A 24,389-nucleotide genomic window follows, 5' to 3' on the forward strand; every position below is an offset into this window, starting at 1 on the left:
ATAGGGAAACTGTCTATATTCCCAGAGACTATAAGCATCAGCATTTTTGTTGATATCATTAATACATGGGACATCTTTTATGTTTATGTTACCACCCAAGGAACTTATTTCAAAGTGAAATTAATAGCTATCGTGACTAATTTAAACACAGACACACACACACACACACACACACACACGTCCTTCTCCTGAAACACATTCATCTGTTATCACTCAGGTGGCACTTCTGTGATAAAGCTACTTTGAAAGATATTCTATAGTTCCCATAAATTCTTAAAGAGAGCAACAGAGAAATCTGAGATTTTTGACTTCCAAATTTCTGACTTACAATGCTCAATGAATGATAGTACCACTTTCCAAGACAGGAAATATTAGAAGAGAAAAATAATAAGTTCAATTTGGAACATAAGTCTGAGGATCGTGTACAGACACAGTAAGATATAAAGTTTTAAGATACAGGTTCAGAATTCTAAGAATAGCCTTATACACATAAATACAAGCTCTCAAAAGCTACATAAGTCTTAAAATATGCACCTCTTATTCAGACCCTAACCATAATTTTGTAGTCTTTCCCTTCCCAATCCAACAAATCAAATTAATTTATACAAAGATTCCTTCTGAATATCAGAATCAAAAACTAACTGCAACTGGGCATGATGGCACATGCCTGTACTACCAGCATTTGGGAATTGAGGTTAGAGGATCGGGAGTTAATGGGTAGCCCATGAACACAAGGAGTCCCTACCTCAAAAACAAAGCAAAATTATCATTAAAAGTAGATTTTTCATCCTTGCTTTCAAAACGACTTTAAAGCGGTTAGCCGCAAAAATGTCAGTACTTATTGGGAAATTGCTGGTTCTTACCTTTTCCCTTGCTGCCCAGTACAGGCCCGGTTACATACAAGCAGAACAATCTTGTCACTTGCCACTCTGGTGGGCAAGTCTACTCGCCCTTGTTTTGCTGCTGTTGGTGCTGGGGAAGACAGTCTGTGATGATCCAAGCCAAACTTCAAGTGGTTTAAATTGTTGTTTAAGTGAATGCCTGAAACAAAACAAAAACAGCTCAACTTAGCTCTTCTCATTCATTCATAACAAAGAATAGAAATATTTTTTTAAAAAACTGTCATTAATAATTTAAACTACAATTTAAAATAGGGATATTCTATAAGGTCACTCATTTAGCCAACAGGCTAGGTATCAGCATTCACTGTTTCCTTTAAAGTAGGCTTCCCTATCTTTTAAGCTGGAAATTAGAATTCTCCATGAGTCTAAGTCAGACATAGTTTTGAAGAGCAAGTTTACTAGAATGACCCACAAATACAATTTGAAGTTAGATCCAGTAACCAGTAATCAAATGCATTCCAGAAGCAATACTGACAACATTTGGAATCATCTACAAGGTTTCACTAGCAGTTTCTTGTCCCTAATTATTATAACAAGAGATGAAACTGTACTTAGTAGTCAAGAGCTGTTGTGAGAACATAACTAGAACAGATCAGCCCATATTAGCAAGAACAAAAATGCCTGACAGATAGCACAAATCTTCAGTGTCTTATAGCAGAACTTCCTGTTATTTAGGGCCATCCAGCCCTTCAATGCTATCACAAGACTCTGTAGCTAGTTAATGGCAGTATCTATTAATTTACTTTTTAAAAAGTATGCCATCTAATGAAAGGCACCCCCATAAGGAGAAGAGGCTTTTCTGCCAACACTACCAATAATAGTAACACTAGAAGAAAAAACAGAACAGCTTACAGACAAGCATTCACAGCAAAAGTCTGGCAATACCTAAGCAGCCAGCAATATAAGGCTTGCTGGTAAGTAGCTTTATAACAATTTGAATGACAAATGCATAGCTAATATGAAAATAAATTTCAGATAGTTTAAAAAAGCAATCACTAGAAATACAAAAACCTGAACTTTAATCGAGCTGCTAGAGAGAACACATTTTAGCATAAATACAACAAAGAGATTCCAAAGGAACAAGAGTAGGTATCACTTTATAACCATTTTAAACTGTGATGTGAAAAAATAAAAGATAACAGACACCAAATCTGAAACAACAAATTATCTCATTCCCAAGGTTCTTGGCAAAGTAAGTGTGGGAAGTGAACCTGATTCCTAGTGAGTTAAGGGGATCTGTTTAACTGCTACAAAGGTCTACTCTTCAAATCACAGCCCTGTGCCTCCTAACCAATGAGAGCTGGGGCCAGGACGCTAGCCTCTCTAATTCACAGCTGTCATTCCCAGAGTGAGGAATATGGTGCTCTCACGTGCTACTGAACAGAGCACTCCCAGGGTCTTCAGATCTCAGACTAACACATGCTTGCAAGTGATGTACCTTTCAACAGAGACATGCTCTAGATAGAGTATGATGTTAGGACATGAGACTCATTAATGCATAGGAACTCAATATATAAAATAATCCTTAAGCAATCAAAGAACAGAGACAGAACTGAGGAATTTTTCAGTTGAAAAATCACAAACTAGACTCTTGCCGCACATCAGAAATGGCTAGGTATAAATCGATGGAAGCATAAGGTGGCCAGTGCTCCAAAAAATGTCAGTATAGCGGGAAAGACAGAAAACAGGTCATTTTCATACACACATGCTAGATAAACAGCAACAATGACTGGAGCTCTGCAAACCAGGAGCTAGCTAGCCAACAAGTCCTCTAAAGGCCCATGTACTTAAAGTCTTGGTGCCCAGCTAAAAATACTACTAAGAAGCAGTGCCACTCAAGGAAATAAGGCTTGAGTAGAGGAGGCAGCACTGAGACACGCTCCTACTCACTTGTCTGTCTACCTTCGATGGTACCTGACCCTGTACAAATGCATTTTTTATTTAGTTACAAAAGAAGTCGGGGCTATTCTTTCAATTATATATATTTTTTTATTTTTAATAATTAGTTTTGAGATTTCTCTCTTCTGTTTTTGTCTCAGACTTATTTATATTTTTATTTATTATTGAGCACAGGAACACAAATTAATGTGGCAATAAAATAGACACAGAAAAACAACAAGAGAATAAAATATGGATGTCTTTTTTTTTTTTTTTTTTTTTTTTGGTTTTTTGGTTTTTTGGTTTTTTTGGAGACAGGGTTTCTCTATGTAGCCCTGGCTGTCCTAGAACTCACTCTGTAGACCAGGCTGGCCTCGAACTCAGATATCCGCCTGCCTCTGCCTCCCAAGCGCTGGGATTAAAGGAGTGTACCACTACCACCCGGCAGAACAATCATTTATTAAAGATAATAGTATAAAAAGAAAAAATCCACCTGACTGAACGGAAAGAAAGGCATCTAAGGATGCAAGTGCAAATTCATGTCCAAAATAGAAATCAAATAAAAAAGTTGTCATTAACACTTAACAAAAGAAGAAATTAGCCTTGTTCTCTGAATACTGTGAGGAAGAATGTCTTTACAATGTGTTCAGTAGTTTCCAATAAATTAAGAAAAGAAACAGAAAAGAGATATTAAAACCCAAACACACACACATGCAACTAGAGAATTCAAGTGGCTTAAAGCAAATAGGGAGAAAAGCTGGTGAGATGGGCGTCTACGTAATGTACAAAGAACTGTGTACAACAGGCAGGAGAAGAATCAGATTTCAATACAGAGAAGTCAGATTTGCTGTTCAGAAAGATCACTAGTAGCAATAAAATAGATTTTATTGAAAACAAACTAAAGATAATAAAAATCTAAAAAACTCAACAGTATGTGCACTTAATCACAATTTTTAAAATTGTATACTATCATATAACACATCAGTGCCCACAGTGGTCAAATCTGTAAGCTCAGGTGTATTATAGAACATGACCATTTACCTCTTTGACTGAGAATTCCTTCGGGCCTAAATATTTCTGGGGTCTCAAAGGCAAAAATGCAATCACTTTCATGAACCGTCTCCAGGTCATCTGTGTCACTAAAGGAACGATGGAACCCATCATAGTACATTTCTGTTAACACAATCTAAAAAAAGGAGGAAAATGTGAACAGTTACGTAACTGGAAATTCAATATAAAATGATCTTCTAATCCTATGCTGACCTTCAGAAGACCATCATGTTGGAAATGTTCAGTGAGGGCTATCAGATAGCTTCTAGGACCATATTATTTGCTGAGAAGTATATAAACATATAGTAACCTCTGCAACTGTCTTAACAATACAATCTAAATCCAGATCATTTATGGCACTAAATCCAAAGTTCCTGAGTTTGGGAATAGGTGATGATAACAGAATTACTCATTCTTTTGTTTCACAGGAGGAAGAAGGCAACAGAGACCTGCCTAAGCTTCCACACGAGCCATATGATTTCAGTCTAGGAGAGGACAGTCTACATCTGAATCTAAGACATTCTTTCATATCATTAAATTCTCCTCTTTTCAGATTTAAAAAAAAAAAAGTCAAATGACCATGGCTATCTATATTGGAACATGTAAAATCAACTCAAATGCCCAATGCTAGAACTAATTAATGCAGCCCTACTGACTCGGAAAGCTACTAGAAAGGATGGTCTGCATAGTATCTGTATTATGAAGCCAAACCCTAAGTAAACAAAAAGCAAAGATAAGAACGATATGTGCAAATAATTCTTCTTTTAGAAAAGACTGTAGGATACTTTCAGGAACAAAATCTAAATACTACATAATACAGCACTAAAGTTAGTAACCTTCTTACTGGCTTGCATTGATACTTAAGATACCTTTAATTTCTAAGTTGTATTTTTATGATGAAACAGAAAAACAAAGGACAGGGAAGAAAACCACGGCCACATGTAGAGCTTCTGCTACATGTTCAGCAGTGCTGTCCAGGGCCAAAGTAGTAGACTAGGCAGAGCAAGAGAAGGTTCCAGGTACCACCTGCTATCAAGGTCTTATGACCTCGAACAGGGCCTTCTTCAATGGGGTGGAGAGGCACCACTGGGCACCAACTGTCAACCTGCCCCACCAGCACCCCACTAGTACCAACAGTAAACAAGTCCATGAGGTGGAAAGGCCTGTGATCTTGTTTCACAAATGGCCCTGGGGAGCTCCTCCCACATTTCTTTCTAAGGAATTTAATGCTTATACTGTTTTTCTCCTGGTGAGCATGGAAGTATAATTCACATCTCCAGAACCTTAGAGCTAAAGCAAACTGGTAATTATATCACCAATTTATATCACATGTGAAAATGAGACAGCACTGAGGCTTTTAAGGCACAGTGGCATCTGCCTTCGATGCTAAGACCTTTCTTCTCTCTGCCCTCCCCTTATCCTGGACAGAAAAAGAATCAAGCAGCAATTTAAATAAAGTATCAATATTTTTTCATTGTGCCAGAACACAGCCTATGAAAATAGAAGATTTAAGTGTAATTGTCCAAATGGGGCCAAGTGAGGCCAAAGAACAAAATACCATTATTATTCAAGTGATTAATTACATACAAGTTTCCAATAGCTATCCAGGGAAAAGCTATCTCACTGATAAGTCATCCTTCCTTATAAATCCTAAGAAATGTTTCCTGTAACATTTTTCCAGTAAAAACTGTGTGTAAAATATGTTAAGTCACCACAAGCCAAAACTATTTTTTGGTCAATTTAAACATAACTATTTATCAAAGATGTGTTCCCTGCCCCTTTCCCAAAAGGGGAAACCCAACTTTCCCCTATCTAAACAATACTGGCCTTAATACTGTTTTGTAAGGAAACAAAACAGGCTGGCAGATATACCTCAGGTACAGTGCACTTGCACATAGGAGTAAAGCCCGGAAGCCCACAACAGGGGCCAGAGAAGAAGCACAACAAGCATATGCCATATACAGAATACCATACTAGAGAAATGCCCATTCTCACCACCAAAACAGGCAGGAGGGATTCCTAAGTCTCTCTGTTAAATGCTACAGGAGCAGTGTGGAAGGCTAAGTAATTACACTTTACAAAGAAAGTCACAAAGCCAAAAGATCTTACATAAAGCAAGTTTTCCTTTTTTTTTTTTTTTTTTTTGTTTTTTTTTTTTTGTTTTTTTGAGACAGGGTTTCTCTGTATAGCCCTGGCTATCCTAGAACTCACTCTGTAGACCAGGCTGGCCTCGAACTCAGAAATCCATCTGCCTTTGCCTCCCAAGTGTTGGGGTTAAAGGCGTGTGCCACCACCGCCCGGACAGTTTTTCCTTTTATATATACAATTAATTGAAGCAGGAAACAGTTTTCTATACACTGTATTCTTTGAGTCTGGATTTCCTCCATCCATTTGCCTCTCAACACTAACAACTGGTTTTAAATTTCAAACATGTTTAGCAGAAACTGGGACAAAATATCCATATAAGCAAACACTTTAATGACTCGTGTGTAGTTTGGTCTTAGCAGGTTACTACCTGATCAGTGGGGATCTTTGTTTCCATAGATACAGCTTCCCGAAGTCTGGCAACAGTCCCAGACAGAGGCACAGCCACACCGATCCTCATGCAGTGGGAACATTTCCCTTGATACACAACAGTGACATAGAGAGGCCTGTACAGATCAAAGTCAGATCTTCCCATTAGTTACTTATTTTAGCTCAAGTATAGAAGTGAAACAAACCTGACCTGAAATCAATACAAAGACTAAAACGAGGCCTAGGTCATAGCTTAGTCCTAGCACAGCCCTGCCTTCCCCCAATATCACACCAACCATAACAGTGGCATACGCCTGCCACTGCAGCACCTGAAACCTGAAGGCAGGAGAGAGAGAGTTCAAGATCACTCTCAACTCCACAAGTTTGAGGCTAGCCTGTGATATATATAGGACTCTATCTAAAAAGGGAGGAGGGGGCACTTCCCCTTTATCTGGAAGCCAAATGGGAATAGTTCATTAGACTTAACTAAAAACTACTAAACAAGTTGAAAGAACTTTGAAAAAGCTATCGCATAAAAAATATTCTTCAAAAATAACGTAGTCAGGGCTGGCGAGATGTCTCAGTGGATAAGAGCACTGACTGCTCTTCCAATGGTCCTGAGTTCGGATCCCAGTATCCACATGGTGGCTCACAACCATCTGTGATGAGACCTGACACTCTCTTCTGGTGCATCTAAAGACAGCTACACTGGAGCAAGCAGGGCCGGAGCGAGCGGAGCCAGAGCGAACAGAGGTCCTGAGTTCAATTCTCAGCAGCCACACACATGATGGCTCATGGCCATCTGTACAGCTACACTGTACTCATACACATAAAATAAATAAATAAATCTTTAAAAAAATAACATAGTCATAATTGGTTGTCTTTACCTTCAAAAGTGTCTAGCTTCTGCAAACTCTTTAAAGTCTTTAATAAGCAGGGTCTCCAGAAAATCTACGACAGTCAGTTTTGAAAAAGACTGTGGCATGGGCCTCTATCATGTGCCTGCTCAGCTTGCACACTCTGACAGGCACTTAGCTTCAAGAATTTAACAAGGTTTGTGTTCATTACTATTATACCTATTACTTAACTAAATAAGTGAAAAGCCTTAACTGGAGGCTACAGAGAAAGAAGTAGTACCCTATCATAGCAGACTGTTAATTTTACACATGTATTCTTACCTTGTATGGGGTAGAGGAATTGGCAAAGAAATGCACAGGAAAGGGTCAAAAGTGTTGCTCTGTTTCTGACAATGAGGACACGTCAAAGAAGATCTTTGAAAACAAAAATGTATAACATTCACATTAAGCTAACATAGAACTACATCAGGCAGACAAAACAAGAAGGAACATGTCATTTGCTCCTACCTGTATTGGGCTTGAAAAAGTTCTTGTACAAAAGTGCTACACACAGGAAAAGATGGTCCCTCAGGCATCATATCTGTCTCTGATGGTGGCTTAAAAAAAAAAAAAAAAAAAAAAAAAAAAAAAAAAAAAAAAAAAAGTAAAATTCATAGGCCAAAAGTACTAATGCTTAAGTAAAGTTGAGCCCCTAAAATGTTGCAAATACTCAATGTACTTTATAAGCTGTATATGGAACCCAGATGCTCTGTAACATACTGTGCAAACACAGTGCACATAGGCTCATTCCCTCAGATAGACTACTGCATACCACGTTATCAATCTTTAGCCTGTTGAGAGATGGGCCAGCTCTTCCCTAGGTTATTTCAATCTTTATCTTGATTCTTTGTTTGTTTTTTTTTGTTGTTTGCTTTTCAAGACAGAGTTTCTCTATGTAGCCCTGGCTGTCCTGGAACTCACTCTGTAGACCAGGCTGGCCTCGTACTCATAAATCCGCCTGCCTCTGCCTCCCAAGTGCTGGGACTAAAGGCATGCACCACCACTGCCTGGTATCTTGATTCTTTTTTTTTTTTTTAAGATTTATTTATTTATTTTATGTGTATGAGTACACTATAGCTGTACAGATGGTCATGAGCCATTATGTGGCTGCTGGGAATTGAACTAGGACCTCTGCTCACTCCAGCACCACCCACTCTGGTGTAATATACTGTAGCTGTCTCCAGACGCACCAGAAGAGGGAGTCAGATCTCATTACAGATGGTTGTGAGCCACCATGTGGTTGCTGGGATCCGAACTCAGGACCTTCAGAAGAGCAGTCAGTGCTCTAACCCACTGAGCCATCTTGCCAGCCTGGTATCTTGATTTTTTTTTGGGGGGGGGGGGGTTGAGACAGGGTTTCTCTGTATAGCTCTGGCTGTCCTGGAACTCACTCTGTAGACCAGGCTGGCCTCGAACTCAGAAATCCTCCTGCCTCTGCCTCCCAAGTGCTGGGATTAAAGGCATGTGCCACCACCGCCCGGCGGGTATCTTGATTCTTAATCCACAGTTTGCTTCATATTTTATTCAATTCCATCATGACCCTAACTACTAAACATCTGCTACCACATGAAGAGAACATTGTATAGGATGTTAGGATATAAGGACTAGTAATACAATGCCTGGCCTTTAGGCTGTTCCCACATAGTAAATCAGCCATATCTATATAATTATATGACAGTACAGTGTTCAGGAACAAAAGGACCTTAAATCAGAATAATCTACCAAGTTTCTAAAACTAGAAATTTTGAAATATAGAAGAGACTTGTCCCAACTTCAAAAGCTCCCTGGGGAAGTAATCTTCCCATGATATGAACCACTTTATCTATCATATTAAGGATACACATAGAGAAGTTGAGTAAGAAATACTATGTTTCTCAGTAGGACCATTCTGGACTCCGTTCCTATGCTCAAATACCTATGCTAATAGCAGAGGTATTCATACATTTCCTTTCTGGCTGTGTTATTTGTCCTACTGATTACAAAGTATATGTGTCTTACTGGAATAGAAAGCAAACAATTCCCCACCCCTACCTCCACCCCCCATTAGACTATAAGGTCCTTAGGGGCAATTGCCTCTACCTTAAATTGCCAGCACAATAAGCAGGTAAAATATCCCATAGAGTACACACTTAGTTTTATATGCACACAAAACTAGTCACTAGTTAATGCAACAAGCCCAATGGATATTTATGAGAGGACTTCCTTCTCTCTATCCTTTCCCTGCTCCCTGACTGCCCCAGGGACTACATGCACGCACCTTCAGAGGAGGCTGGCCACTCTGCTTCACAGCATGATTGAGGTCTTCATGAACTCGATCCAGAAGCCACAGCAGGAACTCCTGGGCATCGTGTTGGGAATTTCCTCGATACTGTAATGCATTCTTTGACACAATACTCTGCAAGTAAATAATCAGCATGAAGTTGTGAGCTCCTGCCTCTAAAAACTATCATAATTCTGAAAGAGGGATATAAAGTACCAAGGGTGTCCCAACACATTCCAGAGAAACAAAACCAGAGGAATATCCTGATAAATTAAACTCAATCAACAGCAAGGTACTAATGTTCACTTCTTAGCTGTGATACTAGCATAAGATACTAATGACAAGGAAACCAATTCAGACTTTTAAAGGACTCTCATGCTACTTTTGTTGCCTTTTCTGTAAATCTAAAATTTTTCTAAGAATTAAAAGTTTAGGAATATATTTTTTAAATTAATATAGTGGTTGTACAGAGAAGGTATCATGGAAGTAGAACACAAGCTAGAGGATAATGACAAACAAAGAAGTGAAGGATAACGATAACTTAAGTCATGTCACTTAAGCCTTAAAGAATAAAGGCAGGAATCAAGGGGGTGAGGTGGGGGGAGCAACATAGTTAAACAAAGTAGTAAGAAAATATGCACATACATACATCAAGACAGAAGGGAAAAGGGGAAAGAGGATGATAAGTTCTTTTTCAAATCCACTACGCCTGAAGTTCTGTGGTTCCTCTAAGAGGACAGGGCAGACAACTAAGAAAGCACTCATGTGGGCTAAGTGCAAATGAGCAAAGAGAACTGCTCAAGCAATATCTAGTGAGAAGAGCAGCCACCAGGCCAGAATCTTGACAACATGAGCCTAATAAAAAGAAATGAGACTGGTGAAGGGAGTTCACACAAACTGAACCTCAAAGAGATGAAAGCAACAATGCAAATACCACAGAAAAGTCAAGTAATACAAGCACTGGAGTGGTCATCCTCTGGGCTCACTTGCCTATTTGATCTTAGTGAAGCAAATATCTATCACAAAGAAGTAAAGCCGAAGACAAGAAAGGAAACTAAACAGTTTCTACTGTTCTCCATATCCCAGAAGCTGAGCTGTGCAAGCAAGAAAGAATCTGTGACTACCTCGAGAGAGGCAGCTAATGGAAAGGAGAGATCTGAAGAACATTCTTCAGCAAAAAGAGGGGATATTCAAAAAAGAGAGGAATCTCCCTAAACAGGTTAGGGGTTCAGGCAACAGAAGCAAGCAAAGACAGTCCTACATAGATGAACTACAGATAGGAGAAGATACCGGTTCCACCAGTTTGCATAGTTTGCTTTACAGAGGAAACAGAGAACAACTTCTTATGTATCACGGGAGAGATAACAAGTCTTACAGCATGTAGCTAGGTCATACCAACTGTCAGAAGCACATCAACCCTCTGTTCCAAGCTCACTTGTATTTTCTTCAGCTTGTGTATCCCAGAAACAAATTACCCAAAATCACAACCTTCATTATGTGTCAATGAAACTTTATACACAGCAGTCTCTAAAATTTCAGGACCAGTTCAACATTTAATTTATCAAGACTGCATTAAGTTTGCTTCTGGTTCTTACAACTAATACTTCAAGTCATCTGGACTCACCCACCAATTGCTATGTACCAAGATACTGTACTAGGCTGTTTAGCAAGACTGAACAGGCAACTGAACTATGACAAACCGAACTAGGACAAAATCTATGCTGGCTCAATCCCATCCTCAATCACCATATCAGAAATTGAAGGAACTGAAGGAAAAGAAAATCCCACTGAACAAACACAAAGCTCCTCTTTCTGCCACTTTTAGCCCCTCAACATGGTGACATCTCACCAAAGACACATAAGGGACTACTTATCTTACCTCTTCCCTAGACAAAACAAAATAGAGAAAAATACATATTTAGTGTGTACAAAGCAACTCACCTAAGTGCCACCAGCTACCAGATATGTCTGATTCACTGCATAAGCAAGTAGCAGAGAACCTGGTGGTCAAAATCTTTAACAAAGAACAAAAGACAGAAGGAACAAAAGAAAGAAAGGAGGAGAGAAGGAAGGAAGGAAGGAAGGAAGGAAAGATTTCCTCAAAGAACCAGCTCCTGGTTTGGTTGATTCTTTGTATAGTTCTTTTTGTTTCTACTTGGTTGATTTCAGCCCTGAGTTTGATTATTTCCTACCGTCTACTCCTCTTGGGTGTATTTGCTTCTTTTTTGTTCTAGAGCTTTCAGGTGTGATGTTAAGCTGCTAGTGTATTCTCTCTCCAGTTTCTTTTTAGAGGCACTCAGAGCTATGAGTTTTCCTCTTAGCACTGCTTTCATTGTGTCCCATAAGTTTGGGTATGTTGTGCCTTCATTTTCATTAAATTCTAAAAAGTCCTAATTTCTTTATTTCTTGACCAAGTTATCATTGAGTAGAGTGTTGTCTAGCTTCCATGTGTATGTGGGCTTTCTATTATCTTTGTTGTTGTTGAAGACCAGCCTTAGTCTGTGGTGATCTGATAAAATGCATGGGATTATTTCAGTCTTCTTTCATCTGTTGAGGCCTGTTTTGGAGAAGGTACCATGAGAAGAACGTATATTCTTTTGTTTTAGGATGGAATGTTCTATAGATATCTGTTAAATCCATTTGATCCATCACTTCTGTTAGTTCTACTGTGTCTTTGTTTAGTTTCTGTTTCCATGATCTTTCATGATTTTTGATGAGAGTGGGGTGTTGAAGTCTCCTACTATTATTGTGTGGGGTGTAATGTGTGTTTTGAGCTTTAGTAAAGTTTCTTTTGTGAATGTAGGTGCCCTTGCATTTGGAGCATAGATGTTCAGAATTGAGTTTATCTTGGTAGATTTTTCCTTTGATGAGTATGAAGTGACCTTCATTATCTTTTTTGATAACTTTTGGTTGAAAGTCAATTTTATTTAATACTAGAATGGCTACTCCAGCTTGTTTCTTGGGACCATTTGCTTGGAAAATTGTTTTGCAGCCCTTTACTCTGAGATAGTGTCTGTCTTTGACATTGAGGTGCATTTCCTGTATGCAACAAAAAGCTGGGTGCTGTTTACAGATCCAGTTTGTTAGTCTATATGCCTTTTTATTGGGACATTGAGTCCATTGATGTTAAGAGATATTAAGGAATCGTGATTGTTGCTTCCTGTTATTTTTGTTGTTAGAGGTGGAATTATGTGTGGCTATCTTCTTTTGGGTTTGTTGAAGGAAGATTATTTTCTTGCTTTTTCTAGGGTACAGTTTCCCTCTTTGTGTTGGAGTTTTCCATCTATCATCCTTTGTAGGGCTGGATTTGTGGAAAGATACTGTGTAAATTTGTTTTTGTCATGGAATATCTTGGTTTCTCTATCTATGGTAATTGAGAGTTTTGCTGGGTATAGTAGCCTTGGCTGGCATTTGTGTTCTCTTAGGGTCTGCATGACATCTGCCCGGGATCTTCTAGCTTTCATAGTCTCTGGTGAGAAATCTGGTGTAACTCTGATAGGTCTACCTTTATATGTTACTTGACCTTTTTCCCTTACTGCTTTTAATATTTTTTCTTTGTTTTGTGCACTTGATGTTTTGACTATTATGTGACAGGAGGAACTTCTTTTCTTGTCCAGTCTATTTGGAGTTCTGTAAGCTTCTTGTATGATTATGGGCATCTCTTTCTTTAGGTTAGGGAAGTTTTCTTCTATAATTTTGTTGAAGATATTTATTGGCCCTTTAAGTTGGGAATCTTCACTCTTTTCTATACCTATTATCCTTAGGTTTGATCTTCTCATTGTGTCCTGGATTTCCTGGATGTTTTGGGTTAGAAACTTTTTGCATTTTGCATTTTCTTTGACTGTTGTGTCAATGTTTTCTATGGTATCTTCTGCCCCTGGGATTCTCTCTTCTATCTCTTGTATTCTGTTGATGATGCTTGGGCCTATGGCTCCTGATCTCTTCCCTAGGTTTTCTATCTCTAGAGTTGTCTCCCTTTGTGATTTCTTTATTGATTCTATTTCCATTTTTAGATCCTGGATGGTTTTGTTCAATTCCTTCACTTGTTTGGTTGTGTTTTCCTGTAATTCTTTAAGGGGTTTTTGTGTTTCCTCTTGAAGAGCTTCTAGCTGTTTACTTGTGTTCTCCTGTATTTCTTTAAGGGAGTTATTTATGTCCTTCTTAAAGTCCTCTATCATCATGAGATGTGATTTTAAACCAGAGTCTTGCTTTTCTGATGTGTTAGGATTCAGGGCTCACTGTGGTGGGAGAACTGGGTTCTGATGATGCCAAGTAGCCTTGGTTTCTATTGCGTATGTTCTTGCCCTTGCCTCTCGACATCTGGATGTTAGCTGGTGTTGCTGTCTCTGACTGTGGCTTGTCCTTCTGTGTCAGTACTCCTGGAAGACCAGCTCTTTCCAGGATGAATTTGGGTATGGAGAGCTGTGGCACAGGGTCAGCTCCGGGGTGCAGATGGAAACCTAAAGGATCTTGTTGCTGGCTGTTCCTTGGTACTTATGTCCTGATGACTCTGGGCTTGTCCCTCTTGGGTCAGGAATTTGAACAGAAGTGATGTTGTTACCTGTGCTCACAGGTGCGCCAGCATTCCTGGGACACCTGCCTCCTTACTTTTAAAATACTACCCTCATTAAATAAACTGCATTTTTGTTTCAGGTTATATTTTGTTTGTTTTGTGTTACATTTTACTTGTTTGTTTATTTGTGTGTGTATGTTTGCGTTCTCATGTGCCTAAGTGCTTATTTTTGGTAAGTTTTTTTCTTCCACCTTTAGTGAGTTCTAGGGATTGAACTCAGGTTATCAGCCTTGTATAGCAATTGTCTTGACCTGCTGAGCCTTCTCACTGGGCCTCTAGGCTACATTTATTATAGGAAGAATGAACTTGAAAATAAAATGGAAACAGATGGACAAAGGTTTATTTAGAATTAGCAAATAAACTTCCAGAAGTCTCCAGGTGAGTGTAGCTGTTCAGTCTCTAATCACAGTTTTGTCTGCACAGACAATTGACATTCAGTGGGAGAGAATTTAAGCCCTGTGTGAGCCTCAGTTGAAACGTTGAGTTACAATTGTTCCAAGATGCTTTATTTTTATTCTGTCAATGAAAAGTCATGGACAGAAATGTTTTAAGGCTGAGTGTTTGCTTTGGACAAGCTACATCATAGTTCTCTCAAATTCTATCTCTGTTGCTTTTGTTTTGAGACAGGGTCTCATAGCCCTAGTTGACCTGAAAATCACCATGTAGACCAGGTTGACCTTAAACTCACAGATATCTTACACCTGCCTCTGCCTCCTGAGTGCTGGGATTAAAGGTGTGAACCACCACACCATTTGTGACTCCTAATACCATAGCATGGAGTTTTCCTCAGCATGGATTTTGGAGGGAGTAACACCCAAAATTATTTTGAGCCCAATGCAGTTTATGCACTCAGTAAATCTTAACAGTTAATATTGTCTTAAGCAGTATAATACATTTATGAAGGGGCTTCTTGAGCTTCTCATAAGATTTGGTAATTTTAAAAAGTGAAATCAGGGGCTGGTGAGATGGCTCAGCCAGTAAGAATACCAACTGCTCTTCTGAATGTCATGAGTTTAAATCCCAGCAACCACATGGTGGCTCACAATCACCCATAATGAAATCTGACACCCTCTTCTGGTCATCTGAAAACAGCTACAGTGTACTCATTTATAATAATAAATAAATCTTTTTTAAAAAAAGTGAAATCAGAACTTTTCCAGCCTGGTCCTATTTGGTCTTAGTTTCTCTTCACTTAAGAAGTAGAGTCACTAAAAAAAAATTACACTTGACAAAGACTTGGGAGTGCTCAAGTTGTGCCATATACTAATAATGTTGCATCTCTGCTGTTGTCAGGATGTGACCTTGATTTGGCTGTTTCCCAGATGACTGTGATGTGTAGTCAGGGTTGGTAAGCTGTGCTTTAGATCCTTCTAAGGAAGGAGAGTAAAGGAGTGGATCAGAGATTGAAATGAAGGCTTTTTAGTATGTCACAAGACCTTAGGGTTTGTCTTCCAGGTCTGTTGCCAGATTTGTATTGGTAGGCTAAAGGGCCTCCTCCACAGACGTGAAGGTGAGGGAATAGATGAAAGACACAGTACTCTTTGATTATGGCTGCATTCTGGACCCTGGGTGACATACTGCTATATAAGTACTTTGCCTTTCTCTCTTGTTTCCTCACCCTTCTAATGTTTTATAGTATTCACTCTTTCTCACAAAGATCAACCCCTAAGGCTTAGTTACTCATTAACTTAGTAGGTATCCCAAAAGTCAGATTCAAAAGATGAACTGTTTTAAAGACAAATGCTTATTTATTTCTAGCATTCATTTAGAAAACAAATTTTACTTTAGATACTATCTGTTTGAATTTAGATGCTCATGTTTCATGTATTTCTTTCTCTAAAACTGTAGATACAAGTTGAATATCCTTTATCTGAAATACCTAGAATGAGAAGTGTTTGGGGTTTCAGATTTGGTTTTGGATTTAGGAACATTTGTGTATATAATTAGACATCTTAGGGTTGTATGCTATGTAGGGTAGACACAGAAGGATCTCTGGGGCTTGCTGGCTCCCAGCCTAATTCTAGGTTCAGTGAGAAACCCTATCTCAAAAGAATAAGGAGGATGCAGAAGGATGGTGGTGAATCCCAGCACTGGGGAGGCAGAGGCAGGCAGATCTCTGAGTTTGAGTTTGAGTTACAGTCTACATAGTTATTTCAGGACCCCAGGCAGGGCTATCATTAGGCCCTGTTTTGAGAAAGAGAGGAAGTGGGAACGAGGGACAGGCGCACGGCAGGACCTTTGACATCTTGTTGCCTCTGCACACTGCACATTTATGTACATACACTACACTACACACATACCACCACCACCATCATACACACACACACACACACACACACACACACACACACACAAATTTGTATTTTAGAACATTTTGGACTAGGAATTCTCAGCCTATATAGTTGTCCTTCTGAATTCTGTGACTGTTGTCAATATTCTATTCACTGATTTTGTGCGTTTATGAATGTCAGAGGAGAGCTAGTGAGTGTCAGTTCTCCCCTTCTCTCCTGTGGATCCCAAGGGATCAAACTCAGATTTATCAGGCTTGGTGACAAATGCCTTTACCTGCTGAGCCATCTTACTGGGCCAGCTCCCCACACCCTTAGGAAATAAATTCCATTTTCTTTTCTGGCAAAGAAAGTAGATAGTGATTGGTTTGATGAATCTTAAAAAATACTTTGTCCTTAGGAGAGTAGCCCAACTCCTGATCAGTCAATCATGTCAGATCACCCAAGAGGAGTAGACGGTAGGAAATGATCAAACTCAGGGCTGAAATCAACCAAGTAGAAACAGAAAGAACTATACAAAGAATCAACCAAACCAGCAGCTGGTTCTTTGAGAAAATCTTTCCTTCCTTCCTTCCTTCCTTCCTTCCTCCCTTCCTTCCTTCTCCTTCTTTCTTTTGTTCCTTCTGTCTTTTGTTCTTTGTTTTTTCATCAAATATAGTCTAACAGGAGTCAAACTGAAAAAGAAAACTTCAAAACTTCTATTGAGAAAAATTCTCCATCAGATTGTCTAGTAGGCAAAAGATCATTGAGTATTTTCTTGACTGTGTCATCCCTGCACAGCTGGAGTAAGGAATCAGTCTGCACAAGATAGTAATTCTACTCCTTCATGACCTCTTCTTCAGTGCCTGTCTCCAAGTTCATGCTTGATTTCCTGTCCTGACTACCATTCATAATGTACTATAAGATATAAGATGAAGTAAATTCTTTTCTTTCCTTTCCAAGAGAGAGACAGAAGAGAAGAGAAGAGAAGAGAAGAGAAGAGAAGAGAAGAGAAGAGAAGAGAAGAGAAGAGAAGAAAAGAAAAATTTGAAATTATGAAAGTCACCAGTAAATAGACAGAGCTAGAAAAAGTCATTCTGAGATCAGTGCCTTGTCCAGCCCTCATCGGAGAAGTTTCCTCTTACAGTAGATGGGAACTAACAGAGACCCACACCTGGATGATGTGTAGAGAGTGGAAGGCTTTGGCATACTCAGTCCTAACTGTGGTGACTTCGTGAAACCCCTCCCGTCAAGGCTCAGGAGTCTGTAAAGAAGAGAAGGCCAGATGTGATGACTCCAAGGAAAGAGTATCTTATCTTCCAGGACAGCGAGACTTACTGTATAAATGAACTCCCAGAGACTGGCAGCATGCATGTGCACAGATTCAAGCCAGATGGAGTCTCAGCACTTCGAGGGGGAATGGTCACATGTTCCACCCCTAAGCAAGAAGCTATGTGCATGTAATGCCTGCTGAGAGATGGAAAATCGTTTTCTCCAGGGCAACCATGCTGGGTATGTTAAGGATACTTCAGTACAGGCCCAATGATCAATTATATTTTTTTAATGTTTTCTCTTATTTTACTTTGTTTTGACATTTCTGTTTTATTGGCCTTTTGCTTATTTATTTTGATTTCTTTGAGGGGTGGTTCTTGGGGTTTTTGGTCTTGGTTTGGTTTGGTTTAGTTTGGTTTTCTTCGTTTAAAGAGAAAGAGAGAGAACACAAAGTTGGGTGAATAGGTCATTGGGAGACTCTGTAAGGGAAAGTGAAATCAAAATATATTATATGGAAAATGTTTTCAAGAAAAAATAAGTATAGGAAAATCATTTCATGTCTTATTAAATCCAAAGATGCTCCTAAAAAAAAAATAAAAAACAAAAAATAAAAAACAAAAAAAAGTAAGGAGGCGTTCTGAATACTGAGGAAAACCAAGCAGCATGTGACTGTGACGACTACTCTGCCCAAGCATCCTAATATTCTAGAGAGCAACCAGAGACCTCCCTCTTCTTTCATCAGGCCAAGTAAAGGCAGGTGCTCTGCACCTCACTGTTCAAGTGTGTCCTTCCCCCAGCCTTGAGCTGGCTAACTCAGCAGCTAGCCCACCTAGGGTGTAGTCTTCAACCTAGGTGAGTCTGTTGTCCTGCCACAGCAGCAGCTTCCCGAAGAAGTCACTACCTGCTGAGCAGCTGAGCTTGCATTCCAGACAAGATCCTGGCAAAGTGGGGGATGGGTTTCCCCCCTTTATATTCAGACTTAAGAATTAAACATTGAGCCTTGATCAGAGAACTTTGTCTTGGCTCCTCTGTCCTTCCCATCTATCCCCAACTTTCCTTCCAGGTAAACCCAGTTAGTTATCCATGGCCACTGGGCGGCTACATTTAAGTTGCTCTGCCTGAACAGATTCATGCTCGCTGTCCTGTGCATACAGAGGGAACTCACTCTAGGTCTAGTCACAATATGTTTATATATCCAATTAAGTAACAAATAATTCAAAAGTGTCTTCTTTTCCTTGGTATTTCCCAATACAATGTACAATTCTTCCCAACTATAACAAAATAGGCCTTTTTTTCCTTTTTTAAAGGAAGGTGAGAAATTTTGACTTGGAATTTAAAAGCAAACATTTAAACCTGAAACAACAAAATGGTCATCATAAGGGAAGTATGACAGTCATAAACAGCTAAGCATCAAAGAAGAAAACTGAAAAAGTCATCTAAATTTCTAAGGAACTAGTACATATTGCTACCACAGAACATAAAAATGTTTTATTTTAAAAGCATCAAAATGTACAATTTATCATCAATAGGAGGAGAGGACCTCGGCCCTGTGAAGATTCTGTGCCCCAGTGTAGGGGAATGCCAGGGCCAGAAAGTGGGAGAGGGCGGGGTGGCAGGCATGGGGAGGGAGGAGGCAACAGGGGTTTGTTTTTGTTTATTTTTTTGTTTTTTGGAGGGGAAACTGGGAATGGAGAAATTCGCATGTAAATAAAGAAAATATCTAAAATAAAAAAAAATGTACAATTTAAGTTTATACAGTTTAAAAGAGCTGGTACCTTAATAAAGCATTTAATTAAAAAAAATATTTACAAAGCCTAAAACTAAAATTTTCTGGGGCAAAGTGACAGCTGCCAGTATAGAGCAACTGAGGAGGGAAAGAGAAAGATCTACTCACTGGCTTCCAGAGGATAGGAATACAGCTAAGTGTCCTAGGAAGAGAAAAAGCACAGTAGCATCAGCTTCCCAATCAGATAGAAGGAAGCCAGAGAGAAGCGTAATCCTGTTCTTGAGGCAGAAGCAACCTATTCCACTTAGGAGGCTGAATAAGTGGGAAAGGCAAAGAGTGGGAGAGAAAACAGGCAAGGCTAACCTTGCTTAACTACCCATAGGTGCAAACATGCACATATAATTATCCCTCTGGAGACTGGTTCAACAGCATCTGTGGATTCTTAAACTACAGATGTTCAAGTACCTTATAAAATAAATGGCCTAGTACTTCCATTTAGCCTATGGACATCCTAATATAAATTAATCTCTAAATTACCATGAGATACAAGTACAATGTAAATCATTGGTATACTACTGTATTGTCTAGGGAACAATAATTGGTTGTAGGGGGTTCGTACACATTGAATACAGATGTGTTTTTCTTCTTTCTGGAAAATGCAAAGATTACCAGACAATGGACTATATTTCACATAAGAGGGAAGAAAAACAGGCAGACAGACAGACAGACAGAGACACACACACACACACACACACACACACACATACAACATATACCTCCTGATTTTGGAAATGCTTGACATTTGATGACCTGACCAGTGTTTCTGACTAACCTTTTAAAACAAGGAATCCAAACTATTGTAAAAAGATTCTTCCTTTGAATCCTTTTGCTTCTACTACATCTTTACAGCCGAAACATCTATTAGGAGTCACCAAGAGATGTTATTCCTAAGCAAATCCATAAAGTGTCACTATACATCATACATTTATAATGCCATAAACCCAGGGTAAACCCAATAAATTCTAAATGGCTTTTAAGTCACAGGTTATGCATCTCTCTCCACACCCCACACTGCATGCTTGACAGTCAAACCAGGCCATCTTCCTCAGGCTCAGGGAGACAAAGCTCTCAGCTTGTTGAACCTCACAATGTGATCTTACTAAAACCAACCTAGATGAAGAGCCTCCAAGTTTTTTTCCTATCAAAAGACATTTTAGAATCTTCCCACAGCCTAAGTCTGGTCTGGCCCAATCCTGACCAATTTTATTTTGTTTAAGTCTTGGTCAGTTCCCTAAAGAATGAGGACACTAAAAGTATCTGTGAATACTTAGCAAAGGGAAGCCGGTGGAGTCAGAATAGAGTGATACCTAATGGCAAAATGTTACTATCACACAGATACACTTCCACTTTCTAGACTTGGTTGATGGCAGGACACCTGCCTCCTATGTGTGATGCTCTGACACTGATCCTCAGATCTGCATTAAAACTATAAAATGGTTTCCACTTAGCAACATAAAAGATTCCTTTTTAAATTTCAACAGAGCATTCTTTCCAACTGCTAGAGGACAGACAACCCTGTAAAACTGGGTAACAACATGACTTAAGGTAACTTCTGACAGGAATGTCACCATTACTTGCCTGAAGAAATGAATAAAAGATGTATGTAAAAGAGTTCATCATGACTAGAAGTCACTTGAATGTCCCCAAATAGATACTACATGTTGATGAAATGAGCTAAAAAAAATGTTTATTGGAGAAAACTACTCAAAATAAATATGAAACAGGAATTGCATAATGCAAAATTATACATACAAACATAAATAAATAAAGAATGGATTAATATCAATTATAATGTAGATATGTTGGATAGGAGTTTGACACTCCTTGGCCAGTTATGCAGTTACTATACAACCCAGCAATTCTACTCCTAATATATATCCAGAAGAAATAAAAACACACATCCCCTCAAAAACCTGTATGCCAGATGTTCCTACGTATACAGTCTTTGTCTTTCAAAGGATCAAAAAGAAAAGACAACTTAATACAGGTGAGGAGGGAAGGCGCACACCTGAAATACCAGCATTTGAGAGGCTAAGGTAGAAAAGGCAAGTTCTGAGCCAGGCTGCCTCATGAGTTCCAGGCCAGGCTAGGTTACATAAATTATCACAAGAAGAGAAATCAACCAACCAATCAAAATAGACTGTTCATATATAATTATTTTTGTTGTGCAAAGAAATAAAGTAAGATACATGCTACAAAGCAGTGAGCTTTTAAAGCAACATGCTAGATGAAAAAAGCCAGAAAACAAAGGACACAAAGGACACTTTACATGAAATCTCCAGAACAAGTATGGCAATGGGGCCAAGTAGGGCCATAAAGCTGGGGAAGTAGAGTGACCACTAGTTTTAAAGGTCTTGAGGGAATGTAGGTTTCTGGAACTGTGGTGGTTGCAAAACCCCTGAAAATCTCAAAACCTGTTTATGTCCCTAAACACATAAAATACATAATTTAGTATATGTACTATATCTCAATAAAACTGATTTTTAAACCAATATATACTTAGTATCTAATTTGAAATAAAGGTGGAGAGACAAAACTAGTAAAGAAGAGACACTGCCTTTGTAAAGGATAAAGCCACTAAGGGGAGAGCAGAGGCCTATAGGTGCTGGTAATTTATTTTTGTACCTGGGTGACAATTCATTACTTTAGGATAATCCATCAATCTGTACACTAATGACCTGTGCATTTTTTGCACATATGCAATATTCTATAAAAGCTTTAATATTACCTTCAAAAAAGAAACACACACACACACACACACGTCTCATTTCAGCTATACTCTATTGGGCTCTAGCTATATGTACTTCCTACAGATTCTACTCACCTAGATACTTAATTAGGAGCAGATCAGAAACTGTCAAATACTAGTGTGAAGCAGCAAGTCCTGCTCCTAGGAACAGGACACAGAAAGAATATGGACCATGAAGGGCACTGGTGAAGAGCAATGGGAGCAAGCACAGCATGACAGCGATCTAGAGCCTTTCACCTGTCAAAGATGAGGGAGAGGTCTCAGCAACTAATGTTCGTACCAGAGAACTGTACTCAAAACAGCACAAAGTGTCTAGGAAAACATACACAGCATGCGACCCAGCCACCCATTTAAAGAAAAAGTTTAAAATCTTCAGGACAGTTAGTCTTTAAATAATTATCTGAAGGAGTCCTTCTTTTATTTTTTAACATCATATATTGACAATTTAATGGCACAGAATACATCACACTGAGAATTACCCACAGTAAGTCATCTAATACTCACAATCTATGAGTCTAATTACATATATATGGTAAGGGAAGAAAAGCTAAGAAAACTGGGGCTCAATGGCCTGCCAAGATCTCAGCTGCCCCAGCATTCTAATGAGTCAAACACATAGGTTCACAGCATTTCCCAAAGGAAAGGAGTAGCCTTCAATTGTGGCTTTCCTTCCCTCACCCCAGCATGGGCTCTGATGATGACCACATAAACAAAGAGTATCCAGGAAGAAGTCACAGCTACAACACCCAACTCTTCTAACTTCCCAACTGTGAAAGGGCAGCTGAGTCGCTCACATGAAGAGAAAGAGCACCCAATGCTCAGTTCTCTTCTCTCAGAAAATGGAGCCTCTTTCCATTCTTTCCTGCACTATTAAAATTCCCAAATTATCTACTCACAGCTATTTCCCATGATTAGTAGTAGACTTCAAAGGAATTTGTCTTTTAATTACTGAGGCTTACTATAACTTCCAGTAAATAAAGACTAACACAGGGAAATTTATCAAATTGTCACTGAACTTTTAAAAGGGGACTCTTACTTTAGGGCAGATTGAAGAGTAGTCCAACTTAATGTGTCTTTTTTTTTTTTTAAAGATTTATTTATTATTATATCTAAGTCCACTGTAGCTGACTTCAGACACACCAGAAGAGGGCGTCAGATCTGTTACCATTTTCCTGCTAGAGTGATGGCCCTCATGGAAAGGATGAATGCATTCCCTATACTTTAAAAGGGGATCTTTCTGACCCAGTGATACTCAGAGCAAAGAGCAGGACTAGTTACCATGTGGCAGCAGATCATGGAATGAAGTCTGTACAGAAAATGCTCTTTGCATTATCTACAAGGTAAATAATACTGTGCACATCTGCCTTACAATATTGTAAGGAATATAAAATAATCCCCTGTGCAGCATATACTGCAGGCACTTGTGTGCTTCCTCACATAAGAAAACAAGGACAAGCTGGGCGGTGGTGGCACATGCCTTTAATCCCAGCACTTGGGAGGCAGAGGCAGGAGGATTTCTGAGTTTGAGGCCAGCCTGGTCTACAGAGTGAGTTCCAGGACAGCCAGGGCTACACAGAGAAACCCTGTCTGGAAAAAAAAAAAAAAAAAAAAAAAAAAAAAAAAAAAAAAAAAAAGAAAAAAAAGAAAAGAAAAGAAAACAAGGACAAACACACACCCATGCAACTACTACTTACCCAAGCCAGAGAAAGATCAATGCAAACCACACACATACATCTACTTGTATTTGAACAGTGGACGAATAAATCATAAAATTTAGAGAGAAAGGACAAGATGTAAGGATCAGATAAAAAGCTCAACTTTTAAACAGATCTACTTTGCAGAGTTGACTTCAAGTCATAAATTGTACTTTTCACATAATAATGCAAAAGTAAACTTTAGGCAGCAAGCCCTCAAAATCAAGTGCAAAACAAAACAAGATTTTAACTTTGTAGCCAGATGACAACAAAACCACACAGGGAAGTACTCCAAGTGACTTTCAATCCCAGTAAAGAACCCAGAACTTGAAGGATTTATGCTGTAGACATCAAAAAGTGATTCAAATGCCCCTTGTTAGCACAGCACTGGATTGTTACTGTAATAAGTGCACAGTGTGATGAAGCAACAAGAATTTACATGCTGTAAAGAGGATCTCCATGGAAGGAGAAAGGAGGCACAGAGGTTAAATCCAACAAGGACAAAAGCCCCTAAAGCCCTCAACTAGAATTTGAATTCATGATCTAAC

At 39.0% G+C, this 24,389-nt stretch overlaps 1 protein-coding gene across 1 annotated transcript in view; it reads right to left on the minus strand.

Moving 5' to 3' along the window:
* Usp31 (ubiquitin specific peptidase 31) overlaps window positions 1-24,389 on the minus strand; it is a 65,430-nt gene that overhangs the window by 26,106 nt on the left and 14,935 nt on the right. The window contains exons 2-7 of the mRNA XM_031388160.1: window positions 9,498-9,635; window positions 7,709-7,797; window positions 7,523-7,615; window positions 6,346-6,481; window positions 3,822-3,966; window positions 864-1,041 (exon numbers count right to left, since the gene is read on the minus strand). Of these exons, the coding sequence (XP_031244020.1) occupies window positions 864-1,041; window positions 3,822-3,966; window positions 6,346-6,481; window positions 7,523-7,615; window positions 7,709-7,797; window positions 9,498-9,635 (779 nt within the window). The remainder of the gene's footprint in view (window positions 1-863; window positions 1,042-3,821; window positions 3,967-6,345; window positions 6,482-7,522; window positions 7,616-7,708; window positions 7,798-9,497; window positions 9,636-24,389) is intronic.

Source organism: Mastomys coucha, unplaced genomic scaffold (assembly GCF_008632895.1).
Source record: "Mastomys coucha isolate ucsf_1 unplaced genomic scaffold, UCSF_Mcou_1 pScaffold21, whole genome shotgun sequence".
Taxonomy (NCBI): domain Eukaryota; kingdom Metazoa; phylum Chordata; class Mammalia; order Rodentia; family Muridae; genus Mastomys; species Mastomys coucha.